Here is an 18791-nt window from a genome sequence, read left to right as displayed (position 1 = left end):
CTGCTTTGAAGGATAGTAATACTTTTGGGAAAAAATTTAAGATTTTTCTTTTGAGCCAGGTATTAGTAACATAAAGACTGCAAATGCACTTTAAATATTAACATGCCAGGAAATGAGGATTACTACCAATATGTCATTCAGAAAACAGAAATTATGACTTAGCTATGCAATTAAAAGAATATTTGATAAGGTTTACCTAGCACATGTGTTTTTTAAGACTTCCGTTTTTTCAGGTTGTTATCATCCACTACATTGAGTATTACTAAGATTTTTAAACAGACACAGTGACTGTAAGATACGACAGTATCAGAAACCCTCCTATATGCAAGTTTCACTGTCAATTTAAAGCAGTTACCAATGGTCAGTGCCTCACGACTCCTACTTCTACTGTATGAGACTCCATCTCGTCAGGTCTTGGAAAGGTAATGTCTCTGGAATTGGCTAATCTGAAAAGGTACCTCCCAATCCTTTAAAGTCTGAGCTACTTCCGTCCCTTTCAGGAACGGGAAATAGTGATTAAGGAAGTCGCACTAACTCACACAATGAAAAAAAGAGAACATAGTATATAAAAGGTACTCTCCTAGGGGCCCTCTTTAGGCAGTCATCAAATATTTTAATATTTCTATCATACTGAAGATTCTGTGCTAGGAAGTGAGGAAGATGCAAAAAATATACATATATTTAAAAAAAAAAAACACCTCAAAGAGTTTAACAATCCAGCAGGGAAAAAGAAGACATCAATACATAAAATAATATCTAACAACAAACATCAACTGAAAGGAACAAAGGTACTAGGGCACAGACTTACAGAAAAGGCAACCTTAAAATCCTTGAAAAACTAGGTATTTCTCTAGGGGTCTACATTTTTCAAAGTTTAGCACAATTTTGATTTTTTTTTTTTGGTCTGAATTGATTTCTAATAATATGAATGAACTGTTAAGTCAGTTACATACTCACTACATTGTCAATATTTAAACTTCGTCTCCTAAATACAGCTCAGAAACTAGTTCAGAGACAAAAGATGAAATGAAATTTTCCTTCCATTTCTTTTCTAAAAATTACAAGTGAGGGCTTATAAAATTCACAAATTAAATACAGTCACAGTTTCAGTAGCATCTTCAAAATCAAAGGGACAAGGGCAAAAATAAATTCTAATTAAAAATACTAGGGTGACCGCATATAAGACAAAATTTGACATGCATCGACTAAATACTGAAATACCTGGCACTGCATCTCCTCAGTTTTGATTTTCAATCCAGCTGTGGAACTCTCCGTTTCTCCATTTACCATGCCGGGTTCCATGGCCAAGAAATCTAGCGTTCTCATTGTATGGACATAGAGATCCTTGTTTAACTTAAGGGCTGCCTCTAGTACCAAAATAGAATCAGAAGCTTGTTCTTTTAGCTACAAAAATTCAACAAACAAATTATTAAGATACAAAAATGGCAGCACTGGACTATATTAACCAAAAGATATTTACAGAATACTTAGTGGCTCAGCATACTAATCTATTTTTAAAAATGTTTCTAACACAGCAAAAGTACAATTTTATCTGTTAAAATTAAGTTATCTAAAGATTTTTTAAAAACTAGGTTCGTATTGTATAATTAGAAAATACAAACTGGAAAAGATTGATATCTTTTTTCTATAGAAAAGTTTAAAGATCTGCACTGTTGCATTGATTTATTCAAGAAATGTCTGTGTGCTTCAATGTGCCAGCCATTTTAGTAGGCATTAGAGAATAATAAAATGATGCAGGTTTTTGGCTTCCACATTCAAAATACATTATCTGCTTTATATAGATACAGACTGTTTCCTATCTTTCCTCTCCTCTCCCAGTCCCCGCACTTTACGCGGTATCTCAGGCACACTGCAGGCGTTAAATAAAAAATTATAGAAATCATTGTTATATTATGGGAACTACCATGTTTCTACTTTCATATTAACCAGAGTAATTTAAAAATTGTTTTTCTAACTATAAAAGTCATTTTAAAATACATGTTTATTGTAGAATTTGTGGGGAATGTAAAAGAATATAAAGATATCACCTGTAAGAGTGACTTCTCAAGTCTGCTTAAGTACTGTGAAATATTCAACCACAGAAATGGTGGTAAAGCACTGTCATTAACACTGAAAACATGTACAATTTAGAATATTACCAAACTATGTTCTGATAGTAAAAACCTAAATGTCACTGGAGCTAGACCTTGCCAACCCTTACACACCTAAGACCAGAAGTATCTACACATGCGCTATACACGCCCCAGGAGGGTTCAAGTGTAACTGATGCCAATACTCACCACTTTCAAAATATTTTCTGTTAACTCTTTCTCCTGTTGCATCTGATTCATACTAAAAGAGAAATGATTGAATGTCCAAAAGAGAAATGATCAAATGTTACTTGAAAGAGAGGAAATTCAAAACTTAAGATCATTCTTGAAAGTGAGGTTGAATTTAAACAAAAATGGTTTTAATGCCATTTCTTTTCATGCTTAAAAAATAAAAGCTCAGTTATGATGATGCTCCTTTATTTATCATCATTTTCTCATTTGCTTTGTGTTAAAAAGAAAAAAAAAACCTTCAACTTAAAAATAAAACTTATTGGCAGCAAAAGCATATTTATATCAGTTAGGAACTATGCTCTCTAGCTCCAAATTCGGGTAAGTTCTACCTGGAATTTAAGAATGAGGTTTACAACTCCAGATATGATCAAGCAATTATAATTAACTTTTGTACTCTATTTCTCATATATGGAACAAATATATATTCCCTTCAAATAAATTTAATTAAATGAAAAATATCTTAAGACTTGGAGCAGGTCAGCTAACATGGAGATAAAAGATACAATTTACAAAGTGTCCCCCTCCTTTTTCAGAGCTCTCTGCCCTAGACAGCCAAAGCACTACGTGATTCTCTCACCCTTCTAACTCCTCCAAACCCACCTTCATGCAGGCCTTCTGCTCCCCAATTTCTGCTCTATTTCTTCTGTACCAGGAGTGATTAAAAACTTGAAAAAAATTTTTTAAATTCTGATGAAAAGAGTGCCAAGTAGGGTTCTATCTGCCAACTTACACACTTAACTGAGGAGGTCCAGGTTTTGCCTGTTTGACAGGAAAACTACTTTGAACAATTGTCCTAATCGCCCTGAAGAAAAGACAAGAAAAACAAAATGTATGTAATACATTATGTCACTTCAAGTATTTTTTCAAGTATTTCTTAGAAGATTTGTAATATAAACTATCTAAAGTTCTAATTGACAGATAATAAAAACTTTATAAGTCATCCACGTTTGTATCAGAATGCTTTTCATCTATGCAGTCGTAAATTTTCTCCACCATCAGATTCACCATTCCCAAAATCCTCCGAGAGATTGCTAGAGCAGAGAGGGTCCTTAAAAGCATAGCCCTGAAAGCCAGAGTGCAATTAAAAAGAGGCTGCCCAACACATCTTAGGTTTATGAAAACATGTACCATCTGTTGTAGAGAAGGATAGCCATGGCAGTGGTCGGAGGTAAGGTGTCCAGGTCCATGTCCACGTGCTTTGTCCCAGGAGGAACTTTACTGATGCACAGCAGTTCGTTCAGTAGCATATTCAACACTGGAACAGACAAACTTAAAAGGAAGAAGCAAAAGACATGCAGGCTGTATAAGCAGCACAAAACACACAATTCAGTGTCTTCACTGAAAATAATCTTATTGTTAAAGGGCTAAATCTACGCGGCCATTTTATTAACCTGTCTGAACAACTTACACCAATATACATTTACCGATCATATTTTAAAATATTTTTAAAATTTTTATTATGAAAACAGTTTAAACATATACAAAAGTAGACAGAATAATACAATGAACCCCAATGTGCCCATCACCCACCTTCAACAACAATCAATTGATGGCCAATCTTAATTCATCTCTACTCTCACTCGCTTCCCTCCTTCCCATAATGTGAAGCAAATCTCCAATATTAAATCATCTAGGTATTTTACAATACATCTCTAAAAAATTACCTCCCAACATAATGACATTATTAATGTGAAATCCAAAAAAATTTTTTTTAATTTTAATTGCTTATCATCAAATATCCAATCATTGTTCAATTTTCCAAGTGTATCATATACATCACACTTTTTTGTACACATTGCTATCTGTTCATATGCCTTTTGAGACTATTAATGGAAAAGTTCCCCTTCAGATTAAAGAATAAAAAATTTTTTAAGTTCTAACATTTAATGCTAGAAAGATGTGGTGAAAAATAATGTTTAAGTACTACTACTGAGGATATAAACTAATACAACTCTCTTGGAGTACAATCTAGCCATATGCACCATGTGCCTTAAAAATGTTTTTACTACCTGGTCAGCAATTTAATACTCTATACTAAGAATGTAACTCAAAATTCAGATAAAGTTTATGGACAAAGACATTTAAGGCTCTGTGATTTTTAAGAGTGAAAATCTACAGACTAACTTCAATGGAGAAATAGTTAATAAATTATCCATATGATGAAATAATCTTCAAAAAATAAAATAGGGAAATGTTCATGAATTCTGCTATGTGAAAAAAAAAAGCCAGAAATCAAAACCGTACAGAGTATGTAGGCAACTAAATTTGTTTAAAGATATAGGGAAAAAACAACAAAAATTACACAAAAATGTTAAAAATACTTCTCTCCCCTCCCCTATTATTTCCTATTTTCTAAATTTTCCCAAATGTTCTATAAGATATTTATTTTTAAATTGTGAGAAAGGAATGAAAACATATCATTGTCTTACACAACAAGGTCCTACAGGGACCTACATTCAATACCTTATAACAACCTATAATGAAAAAGAATATGTATATATATGTATGACTGAATCACTATGCTGAATATCAGAAATTAATACAACATTGTAAACCAACTATACTTCAATAAAAAGACTCAGTAGGAACATAAGAGGAAATTTTTAAAGAAAAAAATAAAATGCAATTGAAAACCCCCATAAAAGACATCTTTTTCTAATTCTACCTTTGAAAGTATTTAGTCTTAAATAATCACTGATTATAATAAGATATTTTAAAATTTGGGGAGATAGTGATTGATTTATGACCAGTAAAATGAACTGAATTATTTAATAGCGAATCATCCATCTTATATAACATCCATCATCAATTTGTATTCATTTTCTTCAGATATTTTAAAACTGTTCAGGTGTGGATTTTCTCTAGTCACCACATCAAGAAAATAATAACAGCAATTAACTGCCTCATTACTGATGACACCGTTTATACTTTAAAAGGTGATTTACAGTCATCTAACATTCAAATCCTTTCTTACACCTTTTGAAAAATACTTGTATATTTTACCAAAAATATACAGAAAAATAATTTTGATTTTAAGAGCCAATATTATAGGGGCATAAACAGAAATAAACCAAGATATCTAAACAGCACTCAAAATAAATTTCATTCAAATCTTGTATACCTTTTCTCTAAAATGTCTAAGTCCCACTTCAAATGTGCAGCAACTTTAAGAGCAAGTAGTTTTAAAATACGATTCCTCTTGTTATCAGGCGGAGGCTGAACTTGATTTTGTTCATTAACTGAAGGTTTTGAAGCCTGTTCCAAAAACTGAACTATAAGTTGAACTGGTGCAGGATCTAGGATTTAAAAGAAAATAATTATTGAATGTAAGTTTTAATAATGAAGATGCAAAAGGAGTCACTGTATTGGTTTTTATCCACAAAAGGAATCCAAACCGCTGTTAATAATGACTAAAGATTATGATTTATAAGAAGTGTGCCTAGGGAGTAAAGGAGAAGATCAGGAAGGGTGTAAGGAGGAAAGGATAATAGATTTGTGCAGAAGAAAGCACTTTACAGGGAAGAACATAATGGTTACAGATTTCCAGCTCAGCTGAAAAAAAAAAAAAAGTTAATTAGACGAAACAGATGCAATCTTCAGAAGCATTAACACTTAGTTAGTGGAACCTGCACCAAGTTACCTCTCTGCATGTTTCCGTCAATGCAATGAAGGACAATGTATCACCTACCTCACAGGATTACTATGAAGCCTGAATTAAATAAGGTAACAGATGTGAAGCATTAAGCACAGTGCCTGGCACCCAGAAATACTCAAATGTTAGTCAAAAGCAATGAAGCAAAAGAACACAATGTAACATAAGCGGTAAAAAGGACCGAGTGAAGTACACTAACACAGCAGTCTCCACCAGTAAAGGCCAATCTATTAGACTGAACAAACCACATCTGGGTTCGAACTTCATCAGCAAGATACCATCCAAGGAACTTACCTTTTCATGCCAGTACCTCTTTCCAGAAACGCCTGGAGTTCTCCTTCCCTAACAGCATTCATTAACTGGGATATTAACCATGATCCTCATTATACAACAACCATCTCCCAGTTGTACAGCATTTCCTCTTTCAAAGATTTCTTTCTAATTTACAGCCCTACTTTGGAATGCATAATGAAGAGTCAGTAAAATCCCCACTGCTAAGGAATAAAACAGTTAAGTAAGAACCTAACTGCCGTCAGGATCAGCCCCAGAACAGCTGATTTCTCCCCATCTCCTCAAACTGTCCGGAGTTCTGTAAAAAGGAGGGTTCGAACCAGCCTTCCCAACCCAAGTACGCTCACAAGACCATCTCGCAGGGGATTAAACCCCGAACAGAAAAGGGGGCGGGTGTGGAAGGGCCTTTGTTTTGCGCTTTCCCTTGGTCTACCATCCCCACCACTGGGATGTTTAATGCTTAGCGAGGGGCCGGGCCAGGGCTCAGCTCGGGTCCGCGCCTCCCAGGCCGCAGCCTGGTGGCCGAGAAGGCACGGGGAGGAGGGAGCCCGGCGGGCAGCGCCGGTGGCCGGGTCCCGCTCCCCTCGGGCTGCAGGCGCCGCGCTTACCCGGGCAGGGCTTGCGCAGATGTTTCTCCAGCAGCGACTCCTCCAGCAGGAACTCGAACCAGCAGGTCTGCGGCGGGGTGCAGGGCCGGCTGGAGGTGGCCGCCTCCCGGTCCGCCGCCTCCGCGCTCATCCTGCCCCCGCCGCCGCTACCCCCAGGGACGCTTCCTGGCTCCAACCTGACACTCGGACGCTGGCCCCGGGCCTCTGAAGTGCGGAACCGCCGGGAGCGAGGAAGTACTCGGAGCGTCCCGGAAACTCACACAATCCAAAATGGCGGCAAGACCCGGCCGGAGCCGGGGCTCCTGGATCCGCCTCCCTGCACCACGCCGCGCCTCTGGACCAATCGTTGTTCGAGTTGGAGAAAGAGGGCGGGACCTATCGCCAGACAGAGCCGCCTCCTGGTTGCCATGGGAGACGGCTTGCGGATGGGTAAACTGGGTCTCTGGTTGGTTTGCCCAGTTCCCTGGGAAATTCTCAGCGAGAAAATGAAACAGCCTATCTGCAGGCCTCAGTGTCTTCGTAAAAGCCTGGGGACATTTCAGGTGAAAACTGTGATCCTGGTAAAGTTTGTTTTCAGTGCTTTCAATTTTCACATTTCCATGTCTGATATTTTTCTCCCACTTAGGTCCTCTCAGTGGATGCACCCTACTGTCTGGGGCGCTAGCGTCCTAGCCCCGTTTCCCGGACAACTGACGCTGGACATGAGATCCAGCTTTTTGGCTACTTCTCAGGACTAGCTCTCAATATTTAGCGCCTACCTAATTTTCTTGAAATCCTGGCTAGAAATATTGTTAATCCCATTTTACACTTATTTCCATTCTGTAATGTTCCTGTGATTTTCATTAACAAATTGACAAAAGCGTATACATAGGTCCAGCACACGATTTATATATTAAGAATGCAAATCTCTCTAAACCTTAGTTTTTATATATGTAAATCAGGAATTATAATAGTGCCTAATCTTAGGGTTAATAAGAAAAATCAGGGGGGAAGGGATAGCTCAGTGGCAGAGTGCCTGCTTAGCATGCACAAGGTCCTGGGGTTCAATCCCCAGCACCTCCAATTAAAAAAAAAGAAGAAGAAGAAAGAGCAATTTGTTCAAAATAAAGGTGAACTTTAAAAAAAAATAAGAAAAATCAAAGACAGCATAGGGAAATATATTCAATAACTTGTAATAGCCTAATGAAAAAGAATATGAAAAGGAATATATAACTGAATCACTGTACTGTACACCAGAAATTAACATTGTAAACCGACTATAGTTCGATTTTTAAACGAATAATAAAAAAATAAATAAAATCAAAGGTGGAACTTGATGACACAGGTAAGCTTTGTAAACAAGGGCTACCATCTAGAAACATGGGCAAAAGTTAGTTAATATCACATAGTGATTTTTTTAATGTACATGATTCTAATTTTCTCCTACAAACAACCCCATTATACATCTTTTAATTAATGAAGACACTGAAGTTCCAGAGTTACCATTTGCCCAAGATTTCCCAACAAATTAGGGACTGAGCCAAAACTTTGGTGATCTTTCCACTGTACCCAGGCTGCTTCCAACATTGGATAGAGAGGTTAACACTGATGGCTTATTGTCTTTGCCAGAATGAAGAGATAAAGCTTTGAGAAGTTTTGGGGAAAATAAATGAAAGTGGCCCCTCCATAAGTGGAGGTAAATAAGTGCTTCGATGGCAACCATTGCCTTGTTCTTCTCTTCCTGTACCATCTGCTTTCTGGATTCTGCCCTGCCTCTTTCCCAACTTTTCATTCTGGTGTTCCCTGAGGTCCTGTTTTTAGTCCTCTTCTCACTGTAAAAACCATCCCTGGGTCACGTCCTCCATTCCTGAAAGTCTGTCCTAGGCCCTGAAGTCCACAGTTTGGAAATCATGTATTAGACTAATAAAATCATGAGGACCTAAACTAATAAAATACAAACAGAAAGACTAAGTCATTATTTTCACAGAAAATTTGGCATGTATCATTCACCATCTGGGCATGAAAAACTTAGGGGAGAAAGAATGACTCCCATGTTTCTGACTCCAGTGCCAGGGTGGATGACATGTGTCTCTACTCTCTATCAGTATAGGGAAGAGCTAGGGGGCAGCTTTGAAACTCATGCTGTAAGTGATGAATATGCGCCACCTGTCAGGTGTCGAAATGGAAATGTCCAGTGGGCACTGAGCGCTATAACAGATGATGAGTATACAGAAAAAGAATAGCTGGTAATACTAGCAAACTCTCATTGTGAACTCACTACATGTGGACACTGATTTAAGCACTTTATGCACTGTCTTAGTTCAAGCTGCTGTAGCCAAGTATCATAGACTGGTACTTATAAACAACACAGATTTATGTCTCATAAAGAACAGAAATGTAGGTCTCGCAGTTCTGGAGGCTAGAAGTCTAAGATCAGGGTGCCAATATGGTTGAGTTCCAGTATCTTCATGGGCTATTTCTATTTATAACATTTGTTAAACTAACCTGCTCCTTTAAGCTTCGACACTTCTGCCAGTGCAGAATCAATTGCTGCTCCTAAATATGGCAGAAAGGAATATAACCCATTTCTGCACTAAAATAATAGTTAATATACTCTCACACACTGGTGGTGAGACTGAAAATTGGTGCAGCCACTGTGGAAAATAGTATGGACATTTCTAAAAAACAAAAAATTAAGAATAGTACCACCATACGACCCAGCTATTCTACTTCTAGGTATTTATCCAAAGAACATGAAAACACTAACTCAAAAAGATATATGCACCCTTATGTTAATTGAAGCATTATATACAATAGCCAAGAAATGGACACAACCTAAGTGTCCATCAATGAAGGAATGGATAAAGAAGACTTTACATATATAGATAGATAGATAGATAGATAGATAGATAGATAGATAGATAGATCATCCATAAAAAATGAATGAAATCCTGCCATTTGTGATAACATGGATGGACCTTGAGGTTACTATGCTAAGTGAAATAAGTTGAATAGAAAAAGACAAATACCATATGATTTCACTCAAATGTGAACTCTAAAGCAAAATGAAATCCCCCCCAAAAAATGAACAAACAAAATAAAACAAAAACATAGATACAGAGAACAGATCAGTGGTTACCAGAGGGTAAGGGGGTTGGGAGGTGGGCAAAATGGGTGAAGGGAGTGAACTATATGGTGATGGACAGTAAGTAGACTTGTGGTGGTGATCACTCTGTAGTGTACGCCAGTGTTGAACTATAATGCTGTATACTTGAAACATAATAAAAAAAATAGCTAATATGGTATTTATTATTTGTGAACTAGGCACAGTGCCAAGTATTTTACACATGCCATCTCATTTAAGCCTCATAACAATCCTTCAATAGGCAGGTACTATTAACAGTACTATGCCCGTTTTATAAATAAGGAAACTGAGTCTTATAAGAGTTAAGGGACTTGCCCAGTATCACACACCTAGCTAGCAGTAAACTAGGGATCTGAGTCTCCATTTTATCTGAACCCAGAGCCCAAATTTACCATTCTTCTTCCTCAAGAAGATATCTTGCTGTTTGTTTATTTGTTTTTTAAATAGTTATAAACTTGCAAAAAGGTTTCAAGAATAGTATGAACTCTTGCAACCCCTTCATCCAGGTGTCTCAATTGTCTCCATCACCCTCTCTTCATAAAACTTCTACGCCCCACCCTGCTTCCTTGAACATCGTGAGGGTGACCAACCCATCCTGGTTTGGCCAGGACCGGTCCAGTTTTAAAAGTAAAAATCCTAGGGGAAATGGCATAGTTCAATGGTAGGATGCATGCTCAGCATGCACAAGGTCCTGGGTTCAATTCCCAGTACCTTCATTTAAATCAATCAATCAGTCAAATTACCTCCCCCCTTTAAAAAAGATGAAAGTCCTACATCCTGGCAACTCTGCCCTCTTCCAGGAAAATCCTAACACCAGACATGTTACTGGGTAGCTACACACCCTCCATTTGCCCCCAGCTGCTTGGCTGTGGGGTGCTGACATCTCCCCTTGGAGAGGGAATATGGGAAGAAAAGCATGATAAGAAGGGAAGCTTGTAGTAATTATTAATTAATGAAATGGCCTGAAGGCTGTCAAAGAGCCTGAAAGGTACTAGAGTGCTTAACTTTAAGCCAAGGAAAAATTGGCATATGAGATGGTACCAGATTTAGTAATATCATAAGAATAAGTGAAATTCTAGCAAACACTTTTGCAAAGATGATTATGTATTACAGAGCATCATGTAAGAGATGTTTGCTCTGTATTTTCAATAACTATTCAGTAAGGAGTATCTGTTTTATGCTGACAAAAAACAGCAGTAGCTGGCTATACCTTTCTCGCCCTTCTTCAGGAGAATTTAAAGTATTTTCTCTTACATTCTCCCAGCATTCTTGTTCTTCAGGTAAGTCATAAAGTCTTTCCTTCTGAAAGCTGGACTCCCCCACTGACTACTATAGGAAAATAGTTACACCGGAAAAAAATGCATTGAGATGTTACTCTTATGCATCCTAAAGATGAAGACTTTTTTCATAAAGGGTCTCTGAGAATCACATAAACATAAATAAATTTGAATTCAGTTAATTTATGTGAATTTTTTTTAAAAAGCAAATGCAGTGCAATTTAATTATGAACACAGATTAAACTTTATTCAGTAAGTATTTTCCTAAACTGAAAATAGACTTGCCCTATGATCGAGCAATCCCACTCCTGGGCATATATCCGGAGGAAACTCATGCACCTAATGTTCATAGCAGCACTATTTACAACAGCCAAGACACAGAGGTAACCTAAATGTCCATCAACAGATGACTAGATAAAGAATATATGGTATAATGGAATATTAGTCAGCCATAAAAAATAATAAAATAATGCCATTTGCAGCAACATGGTTGGGCCTGGAGATCATCATAGTAAGTGAAGTAAGCCAGAAAGAGAAAGAAAAATATCATATGATATCACTTATATGTGGAATCTTAAAAAAAAAAAAAGGACAAAAATGAACTTATTTATAGAACAGAAACAAACTCTCAGACATAAAAAAGAAACTTATGGTTACGGGGAAGGGTGGGCAGTGGGGGGGAAGTTGGGGAGAGGGATAGATTGGGAATTCGGGATTTGCAGATGCTAAATACTGTACATAAACAAACAACAAGGTCCTACTGTATAGCACAGGGAACTGTATTCAATACCTTGCAATGGCCTATAATGAACAAGAATACGAAAAGAAATATATAAATGTAGGTAAAAATGAATCACTATGCTGTACACCTGAAATTCACACATCATTGTAAACCAACTCTACTTCAATTGAAAAAAAAAAAAAAAAAAAGAAAAAAGGTTATTTGCTAATGGTTATACTGCCATCTTGTGGCCTTTTGGGGGTATTGTTCGTATCTACCAGCAGTACATCACCACCTCCGAATACGTCCCTGCGTAGAAGAAATATGACATAAGGCTTACGATTGGAGGTAATCTATTCTTTACATAAGCTAACCTGCTACACCTAACTGAACCATATCTTCATAGCGACTTCCAAAAGTAGATCTTTTGAGAGAAATAAGTGAGTCCTGTAGCTAATCAAACATTACTTCCGCAAACTTACAGTAACAGTCACCGCAGCCTTCCCTGTCGGTGCGCGCCCCTGCTGAGCCCTGCTGTGAGCTGACACAGCACTGCGCATACCCACCCTGGCATTCATCTCACCTCCTTGCAATTACTTAACAGTCTAACCTCCCTGCTAGACTCTAAGCTCTTGAGGGTGGAGTGAGCATAGTGATCGCACGGTTTACCTACTACAGCCCCTGGTACATATCAGACCCCCCAATAAATATTTGCTAACTAAATAAAAAGGTTTATTGACCATATAGCACATACATTTCACATGCATGCAAATGCATCCCTATAAACCAGAGCTGCAAAGCTTTACTTGGTTCTCTCCTTTACCTGACCTACAGCATTAAACTGCCCCTAAGACTTAGGATTCACCTCTGTGTTCTAGGTTTCATAACCAGCAAGGAACTTAAAGCTTGTGTAAGGCGGTATCCACATCACATACATCTGTCTCCCTATTACTCAAGTGATTCCCAGCCGAAAGTGTAACTAAATGTAGACCTTAAGGCCTAGGACAAGGAACAGGCATATGCTGATCGTCATGATACAGCCAGAGCTGCACCTTCGAGATTTTTGTGCTCTGACTGGGCAGCCTCATACCACCTTCCCATGTAACCCTTTCTACACAGGCAGACAAACGTCGTCAGGGCCTGGGCCAGGCGGGTGCCCTCATCTCTGCATTTCCAGGCTTCACAGAAGAAGGCACAGCCCTCCTGGCTGTCTGGTGGTCTGTCACCTCCATTCTGTCAGCCAAGCATCTGGAGACAGGAAGTCACGGGAACTTTCATTTTAGTCTTTTACTTCCAAGTTCTAAACTTCTACATTAAAGGCTTTAAAATATAAAAATCCCTCTGCATACAGACAGGACAAGAATTCAAGCTGTGCTTTCAGAGTTGGCCCCCAGAACTTTACTGGCATTCTTGGTAGCTAGAAACATTTTGTCACATTAACATATCAGCTCTTAGTAAGAACTCGACTTCATGCAGTCCCATGGCGTAAGATGAGTTCCCTAAGTGTTATCCAGACAAGCTCAGAAACAGGACGGATGAGGAGGTGGTAGCAAGCAATGTGACCGCTTCAGACAACCTGCTTTCAGATCACACATACACAAAATCAGAGAACAAAGACATTTGAAGTGTAGTCCACAGGCTGGTGTCAGCCCGCAAACTGCTTGTTGCTGGTCTGTGTTGCACTGAGCCCTGGGATTGGTAGTCTGAGTTTAGAAATGTTCACAGCAAGTGGACACTGTCCTGACTTGTGAGTGGGTGATCAGTGGCCCCGTCTAGCCAAGCACATTCAGCAGAGTTTGGCGACTGGGGACCCTGTGTGGTCGCTTAACATGCAGCATGAACTGGGAACAAGTCCCAAACAGGAGGACCACACATCAGTCTGTAATGGATTGAAATGAAAATGCAGAACAAAACTGGTTCTTTCACTACAGGTGGTTGGAGAAATGCTTTCCTGAAACTTGTATGAAAGGCATTTTCAGCCACATTTCACAAGACTGAAGTCCACTGTACCCAATAATCAGCAAAACACACGACCTCTATGAAAGGAAAGTAATTGTTTGTCATTTCAGCTAAACCAGAACTGATCCAGTTCCTTCATGTGCTTCTCTGGGAGCCACATCACCTTGGTCTGGAGGCAAGGCAGAGAAAAAGGATGCTCTGCACCCTGCAAGTCCACGCAGTGAAAAGGACCAGCAGGGCTTGGTGTGCTGCTGAGCAGCAGCAGCACCTGCTGTGATGCGCGGTCTGCCCATGGCCACAGCAGGCTCCGCGTTCTTACTGTCCAGAGGCCAAGGTCTTCCATTCAGCTGCGCACCACGTATGCAACCTCTATTGAGAGAGAAGGACATGGGACTTGGAGAGCTGCAAGTTGCTGCCAGCAACTAGGAACCTAGATGCTGACTCTGACCCGGCAGCACTGTCACCGAGAGCCACATTCCTTTTGCAAACGTGTAGGGAACCCAGCTCTTGGCTCTAACTAGGTGCAAAGTTCTTGCTCTTCTGGTGGGTGACTTCATCTGTGCTGATACTAGAAGCAGGTGGTTTCTGAGACCCTGCTACAGTGACAGCTATACTGTCAGCTGACAGCTCAGGTGTTGCTGCCTTCCACGAAAGCCAGGGACAGTCACTTACCCAAAGGCAGGCAGCCTACTGGCTGGTCAGCAGTCTGTGACTTCTGCCACATGCCTTCAACGGATGAACTAAGGGGCCCAAGGACTAATGCTGGCATGTGGCAGGCCCTGGACTGGCAGATCATGAGGACTAGGGGCTGGAAGCAGTCATTTGTAAGCAGAGGAACCAGATCCACAGAGAGGAGAGAGTGGAGCAGACATGCAAACAGACAGAAGCAGAAATACGAAACCAGGTTTAGCTCCAATGAGAAAGAGAGTAGCGAAATGCCTGAAGATTTTTTTAGTGTCCATTTCAGTTCTATTGCTGCAGACAGAACTAGAGAAACTTTAAACAGTGTTGTACCTTCCCTGAGTTTCCTGTCCTTGGATTCCTCGAGACTGGTTTCTTTCATGCCTCTTTGCGTGCCCATGACAGTGTCTGTTCTTTGTAATCCCTAAAACCTCAGTATACATCATTGTTGCCAGTTCCCAGGGTGGGACACTGCAGCACGTGAATGCTTTGTCCCTGTAAAATCTCAGTGGTCCATTTCCATGAGGCACGCATTGTACAGCGCTGCGCTTCACAGTGCAACCCTGGACAAGGTGTCTCAACCAACAGAAGGGCACTGCCTCTAAGGACTGTGAGACGTTCCTTGCTGTTCAGAGTTTGCTCTCTTGCTGAAAGTAAGATTCTTTTTATGACCACAACATGATTTTAGCTTCCAAATGCTGATGTAATGAACTCAACTGAATGGTGTTAACATTCCAACAATGAAATTCCCCTTGAACTATCCTAGAACAACATGCTTAACTTTGGACCAAGGAGAGTTCACAGTAGAATTCGCTATTGTACCATAGAAAGAGAAAGATGTCTTTCCTTGCTGGTCAGCGAGGGTATCCATGGCTGAGGAGGATTTGTCTCTCATAATGTGTCTCTCAAAATGTTAGGGGATTTTCAACAGTGTTCCTAGGGTGTGGAGTACCATCCAGCAGGATTGTCCGGGGGGTGCTTGAGTCTCACCAACATACCAGTGGCCATCACCTTCTCCCCCAGATCAACAAAGTGGAAAAGGCTCTCTAGACCACGTGTTCTCTAAGGGGGTGATATCAGATCCAAAGAGGAGAAAGCTGGTCCTTGGAAGACTGCAAAATTTCCTTTTTATGTATAAAGCACAATATACATTTAGGTACATAAACAGATATACAGTATATCTGTGGTATTAAATTTTCATGGGGGAAGTCATTGCAAAAAGAATGTCTGAAAAGTCTCCTTAGAGGGCCATAAGAACAAAGGAGACATTGAGAAACATTTGTCTAGGCTCAAGCTAAATCCTGACTTTCCCACATGGAATGGCACAGAGGAGAAAACATTAAACAGACAGAAGCCAGATATTCAATTCTGGATTCAGTTCTGGCAGAGCAGTGGGAACTTGGGCAAATTTATCCCTCCAACCCTCTGCTTTGGAACTTCTAAAATGAAGATAACAATGAATTTTATAGCATTGTCATTAGGCTCAAATAAAATGATGGATATGACTGTGTTCTGCCCTCATTTTTTTTTTTTTTTTTACTTACAGTCAATTTACAATGTTGTGTTAACTTCTGGTATACAGTATAGTGATTCATTTATACATATATATATAGATTCCTTTTTATATTCTTTTTCATTATAGGCCATTACAAGATATAAAATATAGTTTCCTGTGCTATCCAGTAGGACTTGTTGTTTATCCATTTTATATACAGTAGTTAGTATCTACAAATCCCCAACTCCCAGCTTATCCCTCCCCACTCCCTTCCCCCCGGTAACCATAAGTTTGTTTTCTATGTCTGTGAGTCTGTCTCTGTTTTTAAGTAAGTTCATCTGTGTCCCCCATTTTTTTTAGATTCCACATATAATGATATTATATGGTATTTTCTTTCTCTTTCAGGCTTATATCACTTAGTATGGTGATCTCCAGGTACATCCATATTGCTGCAAATGGCATTTTATTCTTTTTTGTGGCTGACTAATATTCCATGATGCATCCAACTTTTAAAGATATTAAATTATGGAACAATGTGTGTTTTAGAACCATTGAATTATGATGTTTGTAGCAACTTGATTTGTAATTGCCAAAACTTCGAAGCAATCAAACTGTCCTTCAGTAAGTGGTGGATAAATAAACTACAGTGCATCCACATGATGGAATATTATTCAGTGTTATAAAGAAATGAGTTGTCAGAGGGGAGGGGATAGCTCAGTGGGAGAGCACATGCTTAGCATGCATGAGGTCCTGGGTTCAATCCCCAGTACCTCCATTAAAGAAATAAATAAACCTAATTATCTCCCCCAAAATAAAAAAAAAAGTGAAATTAAAAAAAATGAAATAAGCCGTGAAAAGACATGGAGGAAACTTAAATGCATATTACTAAGTGCAAGAAGCCGATGTGAAAAGGCTACAGACTGTATGATTCCAACTATATGACATCCTGAAAAAAGGCAAAGCTATGGAGACAGTAAAAAGACCAATGGTTGCCAGGAGTTGAGGGGAAGAAGAAAGGGCAGAGCACAGAGGACTTTTAGGGCAGTGAAACTGCTCTGTATGACACTATAATGATGGCTATTTGTCATTTACACTTGCCCAAACCCACAGGATGTTGGTTTCTTCTCCAAAATCCTCAACCCAATTAAATTTTTGCACTTTTTTCTTCATGAGTTTCTCTATTTTTCTGATTAAAAAAATTTTTTTTTGTTGTTTTCTTTTGGTAGGGCAGGGTAATTAGGGCTACTTATTTATTTATTAGTTTTTTAAAAATGGATTTATCTAATTACAGAGACAACTAGCAGACAGAGGCAGCTCCACCATTAGATGGTGTAGGCAATCATCCAGGGCCTTCAAAGGCCAAGGTGTTGCTAAGCCAGAGATTTCAATCTTCAACCAGGGCATTCTAGCCTAACAAGAGAATGTGAAATAATCAACTTGCTCTTGCTTCTCATCAACATTTGCCTGCTTCTCCCATAACGTGAACCTTGTGTAAAGCATACAATATAAAAGCTGCCCAATTTTCAACTATTTAGGAAGGGGAGACATAGCATCTTGGTGCATTTCATTGGCAGAATTTGTTGAACTGCACACTGTCAAGTATTCACTAGAACAAATAAAACTATCAAATGCATAAAAGATAAAGGATTACATTAGACTTCATTGCAAATGCAGTTATTCCAACCGTATTCTCAGTGACCTGGGTTAGGACTGAGAGAATGTCAGTGAATTCAACCCATCAGAACTCACCAGTGACCATCAGGAGCTGGTCAGAGAATTATTTACATCAGCTGTCAGAGCTCTCCTGGCAACACATGGCAGAAGTTGACTGGCACTTCATTGGCAGCAAAAAGAATAATTGAAAAAGAAAATCACCAGTGCTCAATGACTACAGAATATTAAATATTAGATAATAGAATCATACACAATGCAAACATATCTGAAAATGGGAGACAGAACATGACAAGGGCAGAACTTTTGAATTAGGTTGTAGTAAAAAGACTGAAATGGGGCCCCACAGATAAACACAACTTGCTTCTTGCTGACTCTGCCCAGCCCCTGAGTGGCTCCAGATGCACCTGTGCTCACAGGAATACCCTCTTCCCCATCACCACCACCACCACCACCACCACCACCATGACACCTCCTAGAGGACCCCTTGTATTCAAGGACCTCGCACTGGCAGCCAGAGTCTGACAGATAATCAACAATATTGAGTCCCTCACTGGCATTTCCCAGGCCAGTATCTCTCTGCTAAGTGGTGCTCTCAATTTCACTGACCCCTCATAGGAATTGAATGGATTTTCTCAGGCAAGCAAGCAGGTTGCAGAGCAACAGCACACTCATGAACTCACACTGCCTGAGAAAACGTGGCATTTCTCACCCACGCTGGCCACGCAGCACAGGATGGAGGCGGGCCATTCTGTGCAGATGCCCCTGGTCCAGGGCTAAGAAAACAAACTAAGTGCTTTGACTTCCTGTTGGATTCAGCCAGCGGGAGGCACTGGCCAGGAGGAGAGACAGCAAGGGGACAGAGGCTGAGTATGCACTGCTCGGCCCACCCTCACTGCACTCCTTGCTAAGGTGCCTACTTCGGGCAGTGGCTCCTGTCTGGTGACCCCTCTTCAAGGTGACAGTTCTC

At 39.5% G+C, this 18791-nt stretch overlaps 1 protein-coding gene across 2 annotated transcripts in view; it reads right to left on the bottom strand.

Moving 5' to 3' along the window:
- INTS8 (integrator complex subunit 8) overlaps positions 1 to 7196 on the bottom strand; it is a 52453-nt gene extending 45257 nt beyond the window's left edge. The window contains exons 1-6 of one of the 2 annotated variants that reach the window (XM_074352653.1): positions 6894 to 7196; positions 5464 to 5638; positions 3471 to 3611; positions 3073 to 3144; positions 2301 to 2352; positions 1222 to 1404 (exon numbers count right to left, since the gene is read on the bottom strand). In XM_074352653.1, the coding sequence (XP_074208754.1) occupies positions 1222 to 1404; positions 2301 to 2352; positions 3073 to 3144; positions 3471 to 3611; positions 5464 to 5638; positions 6894 to 7023 (753 nt within the window). In that variant the 5' untranslated portion in view covers positions 7024 to 7196. The remainder of the gene's footprint in view (positions 1 to 1221; positions 1405 to 2300; positions 2353 to 3072; positions 3145 to 3470; positions 3612 to 5463; positions 5639 to 6893) is intronic. The other variant, XM_074352652.1, reaches the window with a different exon arrangement.
- Between the last annotated feature and the right edge of the window lie 11595 nt (positions 7197 to 18791).

Source organism: Camelus bactrianus, chromosome 25, assembly GCF_048773025.1.
Source record: "Camelus bactrianus isolate YW-2024 breed Bactrian camel chromosome 25, ASM4877302v1, whole genome shotgun sequence".
NCBI lineage: Eukaryota > Metazoa > Chordata > Mammalia > Artiodactyla > Camelidae > Camelus > Camelus bactrianus.
This window is presented reverse-complemented; position numbering and strand designations above follow the sequence as displayed.